Source organism: Asterias amurensis, chromosome 17 (genome assembly GCF_032118995.1).
Source record: "Asterias amurensis chromosome 17, ASM3211899v1".
NCBI classification, from domain to species: Eukaryota; Metazoa; Echinodermata; class Asteroidea; order Forcipulatida; family Asteriidae; genus Asterias; species Asterias amurensis.
In genome coordinates this window covers 3,304,648-3,319,721 of record NC_092664.1, presented here as the reverse complement: position 1 = coordinate 3,319,721, position 15,074 = coordinate 3,304,648, and the positions used below count along the sequence as shown (strand labels likewise).

Here is a 15,074-nt window from a genome sequence, read left to right as displayed (position 1 = left end):
CCCCCTTAGACCAACAGGTGGCCCATATCAAAACTAGACAACCACAGAGGTGACTCTGTGTGCAGCCTACGGCTTCCCCCTTCGACCAACAGGTGGCCCATATCAAAACCAGACAACCACACATGTTAGGAGATATCGCTCATGACTCCAGCCAATCAGACAACTGGTAAGAGGGAGTTCGGTTCAGGGTTTTGTAGACTTGCAACCCGACGTCTGTAACGACACAACCGTGTTGGATTCCACAAGGATGCCATGCCACTGGACCTTCTAATTTTCAATCCAAGATGGCGCGGGTTATGTTTTTAATAGTATAGATAACAAGTACATGTCAGTACAGGGCAATGTAAACTGTGCACTAGAGCTACTTGCTGTTATAGTCAAAGATCAGACAAACAACCATTTATAATGATCAATGGCCAGATTATCAGTTTATTGGAGTATGGCTGCTGATAATGAACTTGGACTTTAAATACAAAAACAGTTTGAAGTACATCTAGGTCTGTTATCAGGTACTGTACATACATGTAGTACAGTGAATGGTGGTAAATTGCTCTACTCTTTGAAATGCTGGATTTGTTTCTGCATTTTGAGATACGTTTATGTAAGCGAGCAAATTGAGGTGAACTAATATTTTATTTATTTATTTTTTTGGGGGAGGAGGGGGGCACTGGATGTCCAAAAACGTCCAAAAGCGAGCACTGAAAGAGTTAACTAAATTACACTTCATAAGTTAAACTCAATATGAACTATTTAATTTAATCTTAACAATTGTTAATAACTAAAAAAAAAACAGTAATTACTTGCAAAAGTATAATGTCACTCCATTACCATAAACCATTTATTGTACTGAATAGAAACGACGAGAAAAAAAAAAGACTTAAGAAAACCTTACTTTACATACTAAAATTAAAGTAAAATAGAACCTTAAAAATCCACAGTAATAAAAACTGCAATAAAATAATCACAAAGACTACATGTACATTTGTACATGTAAGACTTAAAGGAACTGGAAACGTTTGCTAAAATCAAAGACCATGATTCCCACTTGTGTATTCCACCGTGTGCATGAAATAATAAATCTCAGAAATATGGACTCAATTGGTCATTGAAGTTGCAATGAAAAAACACACATGTTGCACAAATGCATGCTTTCAGATGCCTGAAAAAGGCTTCATTCCTGAACTCTTTCTCAGATTCAAAAATTTTAGTGAGTCATAACTTTCTTTTCAAAAATATGTTTCTTCTGAGGGAATCGTCTTACAATGTTTTCGCTATCAACATCTCCCCGGTGCTTGTTAAGAAAGTGTGCATTTTAGTAATAACCAAACATGTCCAGTGGTATTTAAAAGAAACTAAACTCTACAACATTTAAAACAAAATTTATATGGTTCTGCTTTACAAATCTGACTTTTTTTTCTTTTTTAAAGGGAAGGTACACGTTTGGTAATTACTAAAGACAAACATTAACTTAAAAACTGACTTGGTAACGAGCATTGGAGAGCTGTTGATAGTATAAAACAGTGTGGGAAACGACTCCATCTGAAGTAATATAGGTTTTGAGAAAAAGGTAATTTCTCTCTAAAATGACAAAAGTCTTTTATTCTTATCTGAAAACACACAAAGTCGTCCAACAAGGGTGTTTTTTCTTTGATCGTTTTCTCGCAACTTCGATGACCAATTGAGCCCAAATTCTCACAGGCTTGTTATTTTGTGGTTATGATGGGATACACCAAGTGTGAAGACTGGTCTTTGACATTTGCCAAACGTGCACCTTCCCTTTAAACAAATTACATTTGAGTTGTTTAGCAATGCTTCAGATACTGATATGTCAACACTTTGCGTGTTCATGTGATGCGTAAATGTTGCTTCTGTGTTTTTCATGCATGTTGACAACAGATACTGGAGCTCATACACATGTATGTATGTCCAGAATGGATACTGTTTTGCTGATTTAGTTGTAATTTTGTCCTGGATTAAAACATTTTCCCTGGTATTGCTTGTATTCATAAGCAAATTATTGTTGATATGCAGCATAACAAAGAGGCATCTTTATTCTTGACTCGCTTGCTGGAAACTTTCTTTACAAGAGTTTTATATGTGGGTCTGAAAATGATCAGTTAAATAAAAAAGACTACTCACTTAAATTCTCCAATGTAAACAGAGCAAACACAAAATAGTTTTTGAACCATACTTTGGCCAAGACCTGATACATGAATCTATGATTGCGAACAAAATCTTTTACAAATCTAACTGGGAAGAATATTGTTTATCATATCTGTATCTGTACACATTGCTTGCAAACTCTCTCTTTTATTAAACAATTACGTAATTGTATAAATGTCACTCCATTACCATAAACCAGAAGTAAAATTGCTGGTTCATGGTGATGGAGTGAAATAAAAATAGAAAACAAATACATGTTCTCTCAATATGTATTTTACATAATTTGAGACCAAATAAAACCAACTATGTATATTTTGTTAATACATACATTGCTTTTGTTTAATAATTATAACTACGTAATTTAGGTCACTCAATTACATTGTTTGCAACTGACTCATGGTTACAGAGTGATACCTCATTTTGTACACAGATCTGCACCTTTCTGCAGTTCAACATGGTTATTTACAATGAATGTGTAATGTACAACTCTGTGTATCGTAGGAGGTCCTATTTTCGAGGTGTCCCTAAAATCGTGGCAAATCTGTTATCTCTCTGTGCGCGATGTAAACAGTCCCTAGATAAAAATTGTGTGGTTTTATTTGCCAAGCAAAGAGTCTCCTCTTCTTTGACCAAAACTTAGAAACACGTTAGGCTCCACTGGTCATTTGCACTTGTAAATGCAAAAAGTTTGGTATTTTAGGCATTTCTACAAGGTACAAAAATATGTCATAATGTTGAGGCCATATAAAAATATTTGCCCACCGAAAAAGTTTCATCAAACGCTATTTCAATTCACAATTCATGATGATCAAAATCATGTGACTGAATGTTTTGCTGAGCATTCTTGAAAAAAAATACCGAGGCTTAAAGAAGCCATATGTGCCTTATATCATTTTCTAATATTTTTGGAGATTTTTATTTTGTAACCCTCGTATCAATACTATTATTTATATTAAAATTTAAACATCAGCTTGTTGATTCAATTATCACTGTTTATTTATACGCTTTATTATAAATATTAAGAAAAAAAATAGAAAAAAAAACCAATATAAATCAGATTTTGAAGCCAGTAATTATTCACACTTTTTATATATTTTTTTATTTTTTTTATTTTTTGCAAGTTTCCATGGTAATTTAAAAAATTTAATAAAAAATATTTTGAATAAAATGAAGGCAACTGCTGGCTAAACAGTCATACACAGAGTCTCAAAGAACACTTGTAGTCAATGCAGATGTTCTTCCATATATGGCTTCACCGGGAAACCATACTTTCTCGTTTGCCGTGAAAACAGGAAAAACTCAAAACAAATGGGGCCAGTTGAAGTCATCCAAGATCGGTGTGTGGTGTGAACATTTCAATCTCCATCAAGTTTTAATACATGTTTGCATACGCCGTATTAACAAATGAAGATAATTAGGGCATCGGTTGATATATGGCATCATTATTATATTTCCCAATTCAAAGAAAAGGGCATGATAGCGTGAAAACTGGTAAGCAGAGGATATAGATCATGCAAACAATAGACCAATCAGAGCAAGAGTTTGTTATTTTCAGTGAATTATTTCAATTCTGATGTGAATGTTGCCTGATGGTAGAAGGGGAGGAGGTAAGTCACTGAAATGACATAACAACATTAAAAGGATTGATATTCTAGAGATCAATAATCAATTACATACTAAGTAAAGATTGTATTCCTACCAAAATGTTCATTTTTTTGTGAGTTGACTGAATTTGCTTCTGCAATCTGCTCAGGTTGGTTGAAATGGTTCAATGAAATGTTTTGTTTCCCCTTAAAAACAATTATAATTGTATGTCAAAAATGTTATCACTCTTTCTGAAATTTATGAGAATATAAAATTGAAGATGTTTTTGAAAAACATCCACATTTTTATGTTGTTAAATGATTATTTCAGCTTGAACGTTATTCTGGTCAAGCATAATGTTTGTTGATGTCTTTACTCATGCTGATAGATTTGAACTGAATTGTCTGTAGCCACAACCAGATCACCAGCAGGTGTGAATGTGAGACCTCTGAGAGCAGCACAATCCTGGATGATACATCCAATGTACTTGCCATCAGGACTGTAATGATGGATATCATCATCTGATGAGAATGGTCCTTTCTGTACAGCAACATAGATGCTACCCTCCTTGTCACAACACACACCATGAGGCCACCAAGACTGATTGATATCTACTGAGAATACCATTCCACCATTGTAGGTTACTGATACTAACTTATTGTGATTCCGGTATGTGTAGATGAGTCGCTGTTTGTAGGTAGTCAAGTATTTACCAATCCCTGGAGCAGGCAGTCTTCTGATAAGGGATCCATCTGGTTTGTGTAGAGAGATCTCTGCCTTGTCATCATAACCCACTGCTATCAGATTGTTGTCATCCACTGCAATACATGATGGTTTATTGCCTGGATCGAACCGATGGAGGAGCTGGTAATTCCTGTTGAAGATCTTGACTGTTTCTTTATCTAGAACAATGAGCTCATCATTCTTATTCACAGCCACACTGATTGGTCTGGTAAGACCTTGGATTGTAAGCTCTTGTGGAATGACAGAGGATTGAGGATTGCTCTCTGCTGGTATTGTAATCAAGCTGGTATTCAGAAGTGCCACAATATCTCTATTAGAGTATGCAGCAACATCCCATGCATTAATCTTCACCATCTTTTGTTTCATGTTCTTGTATTTACTCATTCCTGTTTTTAATGTCCATTTATCTTTTTTGAAGTGTTTCATGAATGGAAATGTTGGCTTTCTAGCCTGAGCAGAAGTAGCTGAATCTACTTGTTGTTCATCTTTCAGTACCAGTCTCCCTAGTGATTTCTGTCCTTCTTTAAAGTCCATATAAGTCAACCCATCTGGTACTTTTGTTAGTTCCTTCTCTCTGTATTCTTTGAGGTCTTGTAAGAGTTGTTCTATGTGATGAACAATCTTGTTCTGTTGAACCATGAGTTGATTTACCTCATCCTGCTTGTGCTCTGCTTTGTTTATCTCTTTGCTGTTTTTAGCGCGTGCAGTTTCCATTGTCTTGACTCTGTCTTTATAAATCTGTTCTGCCTCTTGCATCAGTTTCTGCTTCTCCTCTCTGATCCTGGCAGCCACCTTTGCAATCTCCTCATCAGCCTTCTTGGAGATTTTCTCTTTGGTGGCAGCAAACATAGAGTCTAATGTCTTACGAGACATATCTATTTCTTGAATAGCAATGTTGTAGGTTTTGATACTCTGTCTTAATTTTGCTGCAAGTTTTGTGGCGCTTTGTTTGCATTTGTCTGAAGCTTCATTAATTTCAATCAGAGAATGGGTTTGATGGTCTTTTGAAATGCAAGTTGTGCATACCAACTTTTTGCAATTGTTACAAAACATAATAAGATCTTTGTCAGTATGCTTGCTACATTTGGTTACAAGTTCTTTTCCAGGAAGTTGTTTTAGTTGAGTTTCCTGTTTTTCAAAAGCTTCTATCAAGGAAAGGGTTTTAAAGTCTGCTTTCAGACCGTCAATGCCATTTTGTTTTAACAGAGTTTCCTGTCTACACACTGGACATGAAAGCCTTATAGTACTTGGACTATTCTGTCTGAGTTGTTGAAGGCATTTATAACAAAATGAATGAGAACACTCCAGTAGTTTGGGTTGCTTGAAGCGTCCACTGCAAATTGGACATTCAAGGTGATCCTGACTTATCTCTGCTAGCACTGCCTCAGTTGTTCTATTGGATGCCATTATGATTGGAAGTAATTGCTGAAACATGAAACTATGAATTAAAAGAGAAAAAAAACTAATTCAGTTCAATGTATAATACTATCAGTGGAAGACATGATCTTACTTGCCTTAAGTTGTTAGTCAACACTTAATACAATAACTGACTACAAAATGAGACATGCTTGTCAGAAATAATTTTTCTGTTACTTTGTTTAATTACTTCTCATAAGTTTAACAAAGGTATGTACACTTTGTTTAGTTTTACAAAGAGGCAATTCAAGCATATTTGTTTACCCGTACATGCCTTACTGTGTAAAGGCCTTTTTGCCTACAGGTGACCTCAATCCTCCAAGATCATTCTATCCTATGTCACTCTGTTCCTATTGGTTTGGACTTGTATAAGATTGGGGTGTCATGCTAGTGGGGCTGATAGGGATTCAGGGGGAATGGTGTCTTTGATGATCCAAGCATAGAAAATGACGCAGAGATTTTGTCATGAATTAGAATAAAAAGCAATTTTTGAATGTTCAAACTAGCTGCCATTGATTGTTGTTATATATTTCCTGTTTTGAAAGACAAATATGTGTTTGTTTTTTTTTACAGTAAAATCTTGCATGACACGCTCTGTGTGCCACATTCTATCAAAGGCACAATTCCATCACCATTCTGCCATACGTACTTTGCCTGAACCAGTGTTGAGTGATAATTGATTGTAATTTTGGACAACAACCCCTTAGTCTTTCTGAATCCGTTACACACACTAACACGAATCATCGTTATTTAATGTATGGATATATTGAAGACAGTGTTGGTTTCTACACTAGCTTTAATTAAATTTAAACTCTGAGTATTAAACTCTGTGTAGAAAAATCTACTAGAAAAATCAATTACACTAGCTGAATTAACTACTGTTTTTAAAAGCATAGTGTAACTTGCAAACTGAAAGTTGATTTCAAGTTCAATATTCAGGATACAATACACCCACATAAACATACAACAATGGCGCATGTAGCTATGTGTGTATAATAATGTAGGCCTACCATGTACCAGTTGGATATTTAGTACACGGTTCGGTTATTTCTTTGTATGCTTTACCTAGCCGTTGGTTGTTTCTTTGTACGAGTCAGCCAGCCTAAAGTACTCATTTTGTGACTCTAGGAGGAAATCAAAGTTTGAAGTGAAATGAAAGTTGAAGTTTTAAAGTTTATATTTTTAGTTCAACATTACAACAGACATGCACATTGCACAGTCAAACTAAAAGACTGAACCTAATGCTTGTTTCACTTTCTCCTAAGTAATGAGTTGAATGAGAAACCTTGAAAGTTCTTCAGTCGTTTCCACGAGCGATGGACATTCCTTTTTATGATGATGTATCAATTTGGAACTTTGGCCACTTACAGGCAGATTGATAAGAAAGAATGAGTCTTAGAAGTATGACACTGGTGCCTGTTGAATGAGCTAAAACAGCTTTTACATAAAATCTTCTTGTATAAAATCTTGCCCCTGACACTGACAGGCAGATTCATATAAAATAATAAAACTCATCATGAAAGCATTGAGTGTCCATAAGTTCTCTTTCAACTGATGTATCAACATGAAACTTGTATCAAATCTTGCCCCTGACACTGACAGGCAGATTCATATAAAATAATAAAACTCATCATGAAAGCATTGAGTGTCTATAAGTTCTCTTTCAAATGATGTATCAACTTGAAACTTGTATCAAAATCTTGCCAGTGACATAGTGACAGGCAGACTATTATAAAATAATAAAACTCATCATGAAAGCAATAAAGTTCTCTTTGAAATGATGTATGGACATGAAACTTGATCAAATTGTGCCACTGACTCGCAAAATGTGTACGAAAGAGTAAAACTCTTAAATTAAGACAATGGTTCTGGTTGAATGAGCTAAAGCAATAGAACAAGTGCAACTTGCATACATTTATAATAATAACTCTGATAATAATAAGCTGAAAATAAGAGTAAACTGTTGGGTAATGTACTAATCCTCTTTTGAGGTAGTGTTGGCTTTGAAAAGCCCTTTAGTTTGGTCTTGACTTTTCAAACAGTTCACTCTGCTAGTCTAGAGCAAAGAACATCACTTTAACTCGATCCCTGATTCTGACTAATCTTATAATCAACTTACTTGAATTATGACAGAAGAAGATGGCTAGAAACACAGCATCCAATCTGTTAGATGAGTAGGATATTCAAGCAATGATCCGTTGGACTATTACACAGTGACACTCCCTACCTGGTACTGGTATAAGTGACTGTGAACATTGCAAAATGTAGAAATACCAAATTCTATATTTAAGTCTTTGTGTTATGTGAATGAAGTGTAGTATGCATGGATAACTTTGAGTCAGCTTTTCAGATTCAAACTAGACAGGGTATTCTTATGATAAATATCAATATTGTGCTGTTGTGTTTAGGTCACTAAGGTCTTACATGTATTAACACTGGCTGGTTCTATGCTTATGAAATGAGTGGGTGTATGGGGCTTGGGTTTGTTACTGTAGGATCACCTCGTTGGCTGTACATTGCGCATTATGTGTAGGTTTTGTCTCAACTTAAGAATCATCCCAACTATAGTTGGGACTGGTCCAACTTGTGTTATGCCGGGTGCATTGTGCCTGTTTCTTTCACAAAATCAGGCAAACCCAGTCATACTGAAGTTGGGACTAGTCCCAACTATAGTTGGGTTGATTCTAGAGTTGGGATGGGACCAATGTACTTTGTTTTACTACCAGTACTACGATATTGTGAGCCTGGAGCATTAATTCAATGTTCGTTATTAGACCTTGTACCTAATGCCAAACTACTTCTAATTTCACAAAGTGCATATATGTTTGTCTAGACAAAATTAATGGACAAACAAGGAAGGTGTTTGGGACACAACAAGTTTGAATCATAACAAACATTTACTATATCGTTGCGGTACCAGCTGCCAATGCATAGGACTTGACCTGCCTCTAGCTATCTCGGTAGTTTAGTTGGTAAGACACTGCTCTAGAATTGCAAGGGTCGCAGGTTCGAATCCCACCTGAGTAATATGCCATCTGATATTTGTTCACAGAACTGAGGCAGTACTGAGTATACAGTGCTAACAACCATCGGTGTATGGGTAAAAAAACAAAAGTAATACTCTTCATCCCTGATGCAAATTATAAGTTTGATTCATATTGAAAGGCGATTGAGAAGGGCTAGTATGTTTTCCTCATTCTAAAGTAGATCTGAACTACTAGGCCAATGACGATCCAGTGACAAGGAGCAAGTTTGAATCATAATAAAATGCTATGGCAATTGAGATTAGCTAGTCCCTTTTCCTCACTCTGGAGTACATGTGGATATTAACTGCAAGACCAATGAGCTCACCCAGTGACAAGGAGCAAGTTTGAATCATTTTGAAATGCTAAGGCAATTGAGATGGATGTCCACCTTCCTCATTCTAGAGTAGATATTAACTGCAAGACCAATGAGCTCACCCAGTGACAATGAGCAAGTGGAGTACATGTAGATATTAACTGCAAGGCCATTTAGTTCAACCAGGTACAATGAGCTTTCAGTGTCCAAGGGGGAAAGAAATGAACCTCAGACAGCAGATGGTTCTCATGAATGAGATTCTGAACATGATGCAAGGATCATCATTGGTTGGAATTCTACTGGATTTCACTTTCACCTCATCTTACTCTTTCTCATCTTTGTTCTTTACAGAAGGAGAACTCAAGTCTAGTGCAGTGTCTTGAGGATGAGGAGTGTGGGAGTCTAAAAGTGAAGGAGATGATGTCACTGCTGGAGCATGAACTAGTCCAAAGAGTTAGGTATGAGATAAGAGGAACCATGTGGTATGTCTTAATTAGAGTCAAGAAATAGGAGTGCAGACAAATCCACTGCCACTCACCCAATGACAAGGAGCAAGTTTGAATCATATTGAAATACTGAGGCAGTTGGGATAGTAGTCCACCTTCCTAATTCTAGAGTAGATCCTAACTGCTAGGCCAATGACCTCACTCAGTGACAAGGAGCAAGTTTGAATCGTATTGAAATACTGAGGCAGTTGAGATGGTAGTCCACCTTCCTCATTCTAGAGTAGATCTTAAATGTTAGGCCAATGAGCTCACCCAGTGACAAGGAGCAAGTTTGAATCAAATTGAAATACTGAGGCAGTTGGGATGGTAGTCCACCTTCCTCATTCTAAAGTAGATCTTAGCTGCTAGGCCAATGAGCTCACCCAGTGACAAGGAGCAAGTTTGAATCATATTGAAATACTGAGACTGTTGGGATGGTAGTCCACCTGCCTTATTCTAGGGTAGATCTTAACTGCTAGGCCAATGAGCTCACCTAGTGACAAGAAGCAAGTTTGAATCGTATTGAAATACTGAGGCAGTTGAGATGGTAGTCCACCTTCCTCATTCTAGAGTAGATCTTAAATGTTAGGCCAATGAGCTCACCCAGTGACAAGGAGCAAGTTTGAATCAAATTGAAATACTGAGGCAGTTGGGATGGTAGTCCACCTTCCTCATTCTAAAGTAGATCTTAGCTGCTAGGCCAATGAGCTCACCCAGTGACAAGGAGCAAGTTTGAATCATATTGAAATACTGAGACTGTTGGGATGGTAGTCAACCTGCCTTATTCTAGGGTAGATCTTAACTGCTAGGCCAATGAGCTCACCTAGTGACAAGAAGCAAGTTTGAATCATATTGAAATACTTAGGCAGTTGAGATGGTAGTCCACCTTCCTCATTCTAGAGTAGATCTTAGCTACTAGGCCTGAGCTCACCCAGTGACAAGGAGCAAGTTTGAATCATATTTGGTAACTTTGGATAATGATAATTATTTATGTTACAAAAAGGTTGCATTTGGTGTTATCTTTGTGATGCTTACACTCTGTGGAGTTTGCTTTGTTCTACATATGTTTAAGAAAAATCATATTCTTGAATATTGTAAAAGTTATTGTGTTGACATTTGAAAGTGTAGTTTTGTAGTTTTTCAATGCTATACATTAAGTGGACCTCTTTTGTTCCTCACTGTTCAAGCAGGTATCACAACCTGTCTCTTTCGTGGTTTTTATTCTTATTTTCAAACATTGCACCAACTCATCATTTTAGTCTACTAGTCTAACTTCATTCCCAAACTTCTTGACCCCCAACAGTTAATGTCAATGCACCATACCTTCAGAGAGAAGAAGGATGTGAACTATTGGACTGATGATGAAGTGCAAGAAGATGTGGTGGTGAGGAGACGAAGTTTGTTTCTGTAAAAAAGAATTCACAATAACTATGGATGTATTGCATCAGTGAGACAAGGTCAAATAATGAGGTAGGAGCTTGTGATAGTTGCAATGGCATTCTTTCCAGTAAAGGTTTGCGGTAACACCATGTAGTGATAATCTCTAAGTGAATTGGGGTGGTTCTGAAAAGAACCGTTGGTTTCAACTTGACAATTCGACCGGTATGCTCATTATACATGGTGTTATTTACCACAAACCTTTACTATATCATGTTTTAACCATGCAAAGTTTCAAATCCTAATTAACGACATACTTGTTTTCTTATCTGAACATGAATACATTCACAAAACTGTCAAATCAACCTTTCTAAAGATACAAATAAAGTTGTATTTGTAAGGTTTTCAAATATTAAATTTTTGAGCTAGCTTTTATACCAATAATGCTTCCCTATGTTCACAGGTTGACAGACAAACTGATATTATCAAGAATGAGATAAATCATCACACTAAGTTTGGTCGTTAGGGAGCCAAGCAGGCTGTGGTCTGTGGTGCCTGGGATACTCATTGGTTGCAACTCAGGCCAGAAGTCCAACGAGTTGGCCGTGATTATTGCTGCAGTTTGGGTGAGAGGAGAGCACCAGGGTTTGAGTCTCTTGACTGGAATCTGGATGAAGCTGTTCATGCATCAACCAATAACTGAGTTTGTGCTGCTGGAATTGGATTAGCAATGAAGGCGTGCCATGGACCCCAAAGTACTCCACGGCCATTGCTGTAGCTGAGAAGGCAACTGTAGCAACATGTAATGGTCTTGCTGCAGGTATTGCTGCAGTTGCTGCTGTTGATGGCCTTGCTGCTCAGAATGCCAACAAAACAACACAAGATGAGGATAGTAAAGATGACAACCATGAAGCCTTATCATGGTAGGGATTTACCTTTATACACTCATGTGTGTTAGCACTGTACACTCAGTACTTTACAGAGTTCTGTGGAAAAAAGGCATATTACTTGGGTGGGATTCGAACCCACAACCTGTGCAATTCTACAGCAGTGACTTACCAACTAGACCACCGAGATAGCCTGATAGCTAATATGCTGAGTAAAAAGCCTGTGATTTCTTTTCATAGATCCTATGTAAGCACTGAACACACAGTGCTGCTAACACACATAGGTTCATTAGGGTAAACAAAATAAAAGTTAATTAATATTCTTTATCCTCGATGCAAATTTTACGTCTACGGTACAATATAATATTAAAGACATCAAATAAACCAATAACTAATGATGCACCATCCCTTCATGATATGTTTCTTGAATACTAGAGAATTGGAATGAATGTACTCTTCCAATAATCAATGTTATCTTCAAGTACGCTATAACTCTTAAATCAGATTCGCAGAATGGAGTGGTGATAAAAACCTATATTGCATGGCTAATATCACTACCATGGGTCTTGTGTGTTCTATGTCACGCGCCAAGTTTGCTTGAAGATAAATACGTTATCGTCTGCGTCTCATATCCAACTCGGCATTCGGCCTCGTTGGATATGTGACGCAGAAGCGCTAAATTTGTCCGTATTCCACTCGCACTTGTGTGATGTCTTATTATTGTACCATCCCCTTATGGCATGTTTCTTGAATACTACAGGAGTGGAATGATGTGCTCTTTCAATTATCAAAGATGAACAACCTCTCTAAGATATGTTTCTTGAAAACTAGAGGATTGGATGAATGTACTCTGGAAAAAACAAAAAAAGTTTCATGAAATCAAGAAGATTTTACAACAACCCCCCCTCCCATTAAAAACTGTGTTCATAATCAGTCTTAGATGTATGCTAATATTGATGTATTATTGGAAAGGTGGGTTTAAATTGTCAATGAACAATTGAAGGGTGTATAAGTAATTAAGTGTTGATTTGTTTACACACTAGGTACCACTTGTTTGTGTAGCTGTTATAAAAAAGAACCTTTTTTTTAGCCTGAGTGTTTTCTGACTTTACCTCTACCTTATTCCGAATCTAAAGAATATAGATCTTGACCCACTTTCATAAAGCCTGTAAGCCTAAACAGTTGCCAAGCACACAAAAAAAGCTTGCTTCACAGAAAGTGGTTACCAGGCTAAACATAACGTTTTGTTGATGTAACTGGTGCCCGACTCGTGTCTTAGGCAGTGTTTTTAGCTTAACAGCTTCATGAAATTGAAAGGATTATGGCCAGGGCTTTGATTTAGGAATTGTTCTTGATTGGGCAACACTTACCAATAAGTTTCATATTAGACAATAAAGGACTCAACACTGGTGTTAATCACTGGTGTTAATGTTACCTTCAGGGCCCAACTCCACATAGCTGTTAAGCAGAAAATACTGCTTACAAAATTTGTTTTCTAAGCATAAATTGAGTGGGGCAACAGTCAGTGTAAACAATATTTATAATGTAATTTTGGCTGGTGACCTGTTTCGGCTAAGCAATACTTTTACGTGCTTAGCTAATTTTGTGGTGCCTTGCTCACTTTTGAATAAATTATACCTCAGTTTTAATGTCGCTGTTACTATTTTCTTCCACTTTCTTTGGGGTAAAGGTTAAATCAATAAGCAATTCTATCATGACGCAACCATTTTATTTGTCTTTAATTCAAACCAGAGAAACAAAAAAAAACAAGGCAAACAAGACTTAATGAAATCAGCTAAAGAACTGTCATTGTCACTGTGGGCGTCGGGGACCCGACTGTTGCAGCAAAGTCAATAATGCCATAAACATTCTCAGGTTGGTTTTAGTTTAAACAAAAGAAGCTCGTTCATTCAACATTTTTCTTTTATTTAACCTCGTTCTGTTTCTTTACAAACTTTACCGAAGTAGCAAGAAATTGTTGCTGTGCCGAGTTGATTGAATTAAAATAAATAAGAATTACACAAAGTTGTTTTTGTTTTCCCCTCGTGGTTATTTTCTGTTGACCAGTATCGGCAAGCCAATCCGTTTTTTTGTTCTTCCGGTTTTTTTTTTTAAATCTTTATTGTTGATTGTGTTTTACTTGTTAGTTACCATTTTATTAATCTTAGTTGTTATTACTTCTCTATTGTTTGGCTGTTGAGTTATTGTTAGTTTTTTGACTGGTTCTTGGTTTTGACGCTTCATTCGGTTTTGTTTCGGTCATTGGGGAGGAGTGGAGACGCCGTCTGGAAAAAAAAACCGAAAAAGAGAAAAAAAGAAACTTCGTTGAGCATAGAGGGAGCAAAAAGTTTCAGTTGAATTGTAAAGACCTTTGAATATTTCGATTGTTCCAAGAGCACCTGATATAATTCATCACTACAACTTGACTACAGATTTAAATGTACGTTACTGGTGACTTGTATACACAACTAAGTCAGCCTTCTTTGTGTGTTTTTATTCAAACGAGGACTTAGTCAAATCTGGAAATATATAATTTTTATGCTACTACGATTTGATGTATATACTGTATGCTAATTGAATGAAAATTTTTATTCATCAACTAGAGAAACGGGTTTCAAAAGTCTTCAAAATTAAATTATTACCATAGCTTCACGTCTATAGCATGGCCCCATTATAGTCATTTAGACCCTTTCCCATCACACATGCGTAGGGAACCAGACCCAACGTTCTATGTGTAAACACAACGTGCCTGCATACTGTCTGTTAATTTTCGTACAGAATGCAAGGTTTTCTGAGCTGACGAAGTGTTAAACTGGGAGAAGGAGAAATATGAACGTAACTTGCTTCAAACCAGATGTTTATATCTCAGTGTGAGGCAAGGATGGTCCATGGAAGAGATTAAATGGAATACATCAGGTACGTGAATCAAATTCAATTTGTAGACATGTGCGCGCGCTCAATTAACAACAAATCAAAAGGGCGCCCTCTGTTTATTACTTTTGTATGTCCTTTCTGGAACCAAGGCTTGGGTTCCAACTGTAGCCCTCCTAATTAATCGGAAACATGTACCGAATGTGCA

The 15,074-nt window shown here is 36.7% G+C and overlaps 2 protein-coding genes and 1 long non-coding RNA gene across 4 annotated transcripts in view; 1 reads left to right on the top strand and 2 right to left on the bottom strand.

Annotated features, from left to right (window-relative positions):
- Nucleotides 1-15,074, bottom strand: part of LOC139949512 (uncharacterized) — a 287,926-nt gene that overhangs the window by 38,338 nt on the left and 234,514 nt on the right. The window lies entirely within an intron of this gene.
- LOC139949505 (uncharacterized) lies at nucleotides 799-8,165 on the bottom strand. The gene is made up of 2 exons (XM_071947870.1): nucleotides 8,027-8,165; nucleotides 799-5,929 (listed from the first exon to the last, which is right to left on the bottom strand). Exon 2 carries the CDS (start codon nucleotides 5,923-5,925, stop codon nucleotides 4,120-4,122), a length of 1,806 nt encoding a protein of 601 aa, XP_071803971.1. The 5' UTR covers nucleotides 5,926-5,929; nucleotides 8,027-8,165; the 3' UTR covers nucleotides 799-4,119.
- LOC139949518 (uncharacterized) lies at nucleotides 9,662-14,876 on the top strand. Of its 2 annotated transcripts, XR_011787555.1 has the most exons (4): nucleotides 9,662-9,704; nucleotides 11,035-11,201; nucleotides 11,572-13,870; nucleotides 14,774-14,876. It is a non-coding gene; the product is annotated as an uncharacterized lncRNA (long non-coding RNA). The 2 variants fall into 2 exon arrangements; XR_011787554.1 differs by lacking the exon at nucleotides 14,774-14,876 and having other exon boundaries at nucleotides 11,572-13,978.

What these genes read in the sequence shown, in the direction of transcription:
- LOC139949505 (XM_071947870.1), bottom strand. Translation starts at nt 5,925, where the DNA reads ATGTTTCAGCAATTACTTCCAATCATAATGGCATCCAATAGAACAACT.